Source organism: Alligator sinensis, unplaced genomic scaffold (assembly GCF_000455745.1).
Source record: "Alligator sinensis unplaced genomic scaffold, ASM45574v1 scaffold1258_1, whole genome shotgun sequence".
In the NCBI taxonomy this organism is placed as follows: domain Eukaryota; kingdom Metazoa; phylum Chordata; order Crocodylia; family Alligatoridae; genus Alligator; species Alligator sinensis.
This window is the reverse complement of record NW_005842520.1, coordinates 464,755-471,028: the sequence shown is the minus strand read 5'-3', so window position 1 is coordinate 471,028 and position 6,274 is coordinate 464,755. Positions and strand designations below refer to the sequence as shown.

Here is a 6,274-nt window from a genome sequence, read left to right as displayed (position 1 = left end):
GGGAAAGAGCATTTCTTCATGAACAAGAAGGAAAGATTCCAAAAATAAGATTGCTATCTGATGAGAAAGCTTGGTCTTCCTTGTGCCTGAAGTGTAAAAAACCTACCAAAACAAACTAAGGGGAAATGGGGGCTACGTCAAACTCAGGCAGGTAAATCCTCTGAGACAGATACTGTGAATTGGAAGAAATCATAGAGAATAAAACTTCTCTCTGAATTTCCTGGTCTCCATGTGAGTCATATTTTAACCTTCCAATTTCATTTACATCTGCACCCATCTGGAATAATACAATTGGCTCCAGTGATATGAGAGACTATCCTGGCTATTTTTTTATACAGCAAAATTATACAAATCACTAACTGTAGTCCAGTATTATTTCTGCGTCAATATTATATTTTCCTAACCAAGATGAAACAGAAAGTATTAATATTTTATTTTTTATTCCTATTACAACAATCAAATAGCTTTTCATAATCTATCAAAGTACTACACAGGTTTACATATTATAGTATGAGTTGACAGAATAATAGTATGATACCCTCTCAGAATATCTTAAAATGATAGCTGTAAAATTGGGAAAGTTTTAGTAAAACAATGTAACAAAGGTTATTCTTGACAGCAAATACCCTAATTTATTTTATATGTCTACATTTTTATATAGTGCCCATAACCACCACTCAAGGAAACACATCATTTTTCAAATACAGAATTTGAATTTGCAAGGAATTTCATTTCAACATTTATCCAACACTAAAAAAAAAAAAAATCTCTCTGAAATATAGTACAATGGGACTGAGAGAAAAAGTCATCACTTACCTCAATGGGAACTGCATAAAATTGTTGAGAAAATAATCTATTCCCATCGATTCTTTCTGTGCAACTGACCACGTTGATTCATAAACTAACCTTGTAAACTGACACGTGAGCACATTTTAAAATCTGTGAGGATTCTAATGACTACTTTACTTTTAATGAAGCCCTAAGCTTCTTGTTTTTTAAAACATTTCTTATCTTACTCTGACAAGTTTCTATGTAAAATTCCTCCCAACAATCTATTTTAATCTAAACTTTTGAAAGTTTTGCTTCCATCTGCCACTCAGCTATTTTCTGTCAATGTTATTAACCCCAAAAGGTATCCCAAAAGCATCTGAGACCATCTATTATTTTGTGTTTGTACAGTTTCTAAAACAAGTGAAATTATTATTGGTTGACCCTGAGGCATTGATATAACAACAACGATGATGTAGTAATTTCTACAAAGCTCTTGTGTGGCGAAACAAAAAAAGGAACTGGGGGAAGGCATCAACAATAAATGATCACCATGTGCCTACACATACACAAAAATATTGTTGGACTAACTTTCATTTTCAGTCTGATGACTTTATGCAGCTCTGGCAGTATACAGAGGCCTTACAGTAGGAATAATTAATATTTCCACACAGGTTAAAGTCTTCTTTACATTATTAGAGTGGCATATAGTACCCATTAGTGTAAATGAAAAAATTAGGCCCTATTATTTCCACTTTATCACATATCCCAGGGATATTAGGCAGTTTTTCACCCAGCAGCTCCATCTTTGTTCATGGCTACCAGAGGAAGTGTTTGGAGTGAAGGGTCAGCTCATCATTCTTTTCAGTTGTCACTCAGCTGGAAGATTCCCAGAGTAGGAACCTCTGCCACACTGTACAGTCAGAATGGCCAGATCTCCACCAATATCATTCCTCATCGTCTTAAGTTACAAATGTATTCACTGTGGGCACATAACCTCTGATATGATCAGAGGTGGAAAGGGACTGAGGAGTTGCTACTGGGGCTACTTAGCAGACTTTAAAGCATTTCCCTTCTTCTCAACATTCATGTTTGATTCTGTGGTTGAAGAAGTATTGAGGGCTATGTTGCAGATATGTATGTGGCCAGGGCTTGGCCCTACCTAGTAAGTTAGTCCTGGATAAAACAGTAAACTGAGATGGCCACATTTTTTTGGATTCACCAATAGCAAGATGTGACAACAGAAGCTTGTCTGAATCTAGGGATTCAAACTATAAATTTGGAAAACAATATCAATGTTTGAGCCTCTAAACGTTGAAAATCCCTGATATCTGTTTGGCTGTGTACCAGTTTTTAATAGGCCATTGACCATATTAGCCTCACAAAAGAATGAAAAAATAATTTTAATCCCTACTGGTTGCCGCTTCCCCCACTGGCAGACAGTAATTTGTTGAGTTTCTGGTGCATCAAAAATCAATACAGTACACTTGTTTACTTTTCTCTTTGATCGAATACCATAAAAAGATGTCAGCACAATTGTGAATATCTTTGGAAAGAAAGATTGGTAACTGAATGTTGTTACAAAGCAACAGGAGATGCTCTTGCATTGTTTTCTGTAAGATTATTCTATTGACAAAATTAAAAATTAAGAAACGGTAATTTGTAGGGCATGCTATTGTAAAATAGGTCAGATCTGGGGAGTTACGTTATGTGTGTCACATGCACTACCTCCCACCTTTTTAAAACGACAAGCAAAAAATCATTCCGACTGAAAAAGCAGGTACAGATAATTTAACTTCACCAACATAATACATAAACATACTTTAGAAAACTGTAGGATTCTGCTACAACAAGCGTATCAAGATTAAAAGAGGGATGGATTAGTTTTATGTAAATAATGTCACAACCAATGATAAAACATAGCATGCAAATATGTAAGGGACATCAACCTTCATACTGTAGAATAGTGTTCATTAAGGTACTTGCCAGACCAGAAATTCAGGTAAAGGTATGATAGGATCTGATGTAAAATCCACATGATCGCACCTCCTGTCATGCCACATGGGCATCGTGGGAGGTGTGACTGTGGAATCCAGCATGAGATCCAATCATGCCTTATTGCCAGTGTATGGGGAGCCTGGGATCACGATCCCATGGACCCCCTGTACCAGCAGGTAGCAAGCTCCCACATGGGGCACTCCCCCTGGCTACATATGTACACCCTTGTGGTTGGGAGCCCCATCAACTGATAGGGCTCCCAGCAAAGGGGAGCACCTGGTCACACATTCAATTAACAGCATGATAAGAATGAGCCACAAAGTTATTACACATTGTTTGTGGAATAAATGTGTGATTTATTTCTGGCTTTATCATGCTATTAACTGATTAAGCGTGTAGCTGGGTCACAGCTGGTTAATTACATCCTAAGTGTAATGTGTAGATGAGCCTTAATGTCTACTTGCTATCCTCAGTGGCATTATTGCTTAAGTTCTTTTGTGTGGGTGTCCATATTTGGGTAATTGCCACTGCAGCAGATAGTGCAGTGACAACTGACATAAATTTTGATCTCATGTAGCTACTCCAATATTCCTATTTTAGTGTTATACATAGAAACAATGGCACTATAAAATAACTTACTTCACACTCTTGTTTCCCATGACATTTAATGAGGCAATCAGAATTTGCTACATATTTTCTACACTTCCAACACCGAAGCATATCAGCCTCTTGGCTATTCATTTTAACTTGTGATTCTTCAACTCTTTATCTGTATGAAAAGACCACAAAAATGTATAATTAATTTAGACATCTATAATCTGTTTACATTATGTAGGGTCTCCACCTGCAACCCCTCCAGGCATAAGTTGTTTCCTTTCTCACTCATGCTAAAACACAACACTGTTTTTATGAAGCACATATTCATCCAAATATTTCAAAGTACTTTACACAGTAAGATAACCATTCTGAGCTGCTAGTTTCAGTAACCTGAATGATTATTCAAAAAAATCACAAAGAACCATGAATATATATGGTGCTATAATACTGAGACAAGATCCTTTTCCTAATGACTTTTTTTTTAATTGCTCTAAAGCAGGGGTGACCAAGGCCCAAAGCAGGTATTGCACTTAAGACATGATTAGCCTGTTAATCACACCTTAAATAGGAACCTAGCCACACATTCAAGCCACAAAACAGGAAACCAGGCACAAAATTATCCTACAAAGTATGTGGAATATTTTTGTGCCTGGTTTCCTTCATGCCTTATTGAACATATGGCAGGGTCCCCCGCCATGCAGCCTGATGCCGGCTGCTTGGTGGTGCTTAACTGACAACTCCTCCATCCCTGGGACTGCACAAGAGCCAGTACAAGACTCTCATGGGTTCCAAGACTGGAATTGACAGTCAGATGATTACTGGTCTCCCTAGGACCTCACTAGAGCCAGTTCAAGACTCTGGTGTGGTTCTGGGGCTGAGACTGACAATCAGCTGATTGCGGGTCCCAGCCCTGGGTCTGTACCAGAGCCGGCTGGAGACTCCAGTGCAGTCTCCAGGCTGGAACTGACAGTCAGTTGACTGTTGGTGCTAGCCCTGGGACAGTGCCAGTACACCAGGCACCCAATGTTCAAATTTCTTGTACAAAGGAATCCAAGGATCATGATCTTGGTCTCCCCCTGAACTGGCAAGTAGTAACTGGAATCTGATCCCTGATCCCAAAATCATGTGTCCTGCCATACACGTGGCACAGAAGAAGGTGCAATTGTTGGAAATGGGGAACAGATCCCATTGTGCCATTAAATGAGCATGTGCCAGGGGCCCAAGGTCCAGGCCACAGGCAGGATCTGGCCCATGAAACCATGTCATCTGTCCTGCACAGATGCCCACATCTCCAGAAACTTGGCAGTGGGGGAACAGTGACAGTGTTAACTGCTGTGGCTCCCAGAGCTATGGCAATTAACGTTGCTGCCACCAATTTGAACCTGTGGTTAGCATTACCCCGATAACGCAGCCCCACACCCTGTATTATACATGCCAGATCAGGATGGGGAGGGTGAATTATCTGGACACCACTGATCTAAAATGCATGGGTCCTTCTACAAAAAGTCAATGGGGTTTCACCTTGGCTTTACAGTCAAATCTCTAGCAAAAACACATTTAAATGAAGGACCAGTCTACACCATGAAGTGTTGCCAATATTATTGCTAGGGGCATAAAAAGACAACAATCCAATACAGAAGAAGACTTCTAGCTTAGTTAATATTGTTCAGGGAGGTAACTATGTTGGCAAAAAAAACCCTTTTGTTATCATATTCTGCATTTCTACCAGGGGCTCTGATGATAGTCATGCCAGCATACCTATAGTGGCAAAATACTTTAAAGAAGCCCTAAAACAGCAGCAAACAGAAAGTGATGTCAACAGATTTTGTGTGTTTTCACCTTATTGCATCCCATTATTTATCTTTGGTTTTCTCTATTCTGTGATCTCCAAAGTCTCCTTTCCATGATAATCTCTCTTTTAAAACTTATTTTCAGGGGCACAACAACACTTTTCTTTTCACCGTCACCTAACAAAGATAATCTTTTTCCTTCCATTTACTTTGGTTTCCCTGTGCGCACTCCCTGAAAATAAACTTGATATTAGACTTTAAATGCAAAGAATCTCCTAGATCAGGGGTGGGCAATTATTTTGGCTGGAGGGCTACTTAACAAATTTTGGTGAGCCACAAGGGTAGCCCTGCCCCTTGACAGGTGTCCTGCTGATTGCCATCCTGGGACCAGAAATCCCACCCCGACCCCAGACATTTGTCACCAAAAGTCCCTCCCCTTGCCCCCAGAAGTACTCCTTTCGGGAAGGGGGTTTGCCATCATCGAACAGGGAAAAAAACAAATCGTATACTAAAAATAAAATATTTACTATATTTCAAAATTTTTTTGTCCTGATTTACGTGTATTTGCACAGTGTATATAGAGGTGATTACATAATAACTCAAAATATAGCCTTACTCTTGTATGTTGGGGGGGAGGGGGGTTGGAGGTGTATGTGGGATTTGTCGTTTTGTGAAGGGATGGAGGGTGGGAGCATGTGTGGGTGGATATGGGGTTTGTGGGGGGCTGGCAGTGTGTGTAGGGGGTCTGGGAGAGTGTGTGGGGTTGTGGAGGGGTGTGGGAGTGGGTGTGGGCCCCCCCCACCACATGCCCCCCCATGGCACACAGCCCCCGCTGCTGATGGCAGCAGCAGCAGCAGCAGGCCCTTGGGGTCCTCCTGGCCCCCAGCAGGCAGAGCCTCCTGGCAGCGTGTGGATCTGGCTGAGTCCCAGGAGCTGCACATGGGCAGAGCCAGCCTGGCCAGTTGGCATGCACCTTCGGATGGACTAGGTTGACTTCGTGCCACCATGTGCAGATTCTGGGACTCAGCCAGAGCTGTGCGCCATTGGGCCGGGCCAGCTCTGTGCCTCCACATGGGGCTTCCAGCACTCCAGTGGGGATCATGAAACATGGAGGTATGGAA

The 6,274-nt window shown here is 41.1% G+C and overlaps 1 protein-coding gene across 4 annotated transcripts in view; it reads right to left on the bottom strand.

The window, feature by feature from the left end:
* Window positions 1-5,359, bottom strand: part of RNF180 (ring finger protein 180) — a 169,899-nt gene extending 164,540 nt beyond the window's left edge. For 2 of the 4 annotated variants that reach the window (XM_006031646.3, XM_025213313.1), the window contains exons 1-2: window positions 5,203-5,357; window positions 3,406-3,535 (exon numbers count right to left, since the gene is read on the bottom strand). In XM_006031646.3, coding sequence (XP_006031708.3) covers window positions 3,406-3,507 — 102 coding nt within the window. In that variant the 5' untranslated portion in view covers window positions 3,508-3,535; window positions 5,203-5,357. Of the gene's footprint in view, window positions 1-3,405; window positions 3,536-5,202 lie in introns of all 4 variants that reach the window. The other 2 variants (XM_025213311.1, XM_014523674.2) reach the window with 2 other exon arrangements.
* Between the last annotated feature and the right edge of the window lie 915 nt (window positions 5,360-6,274).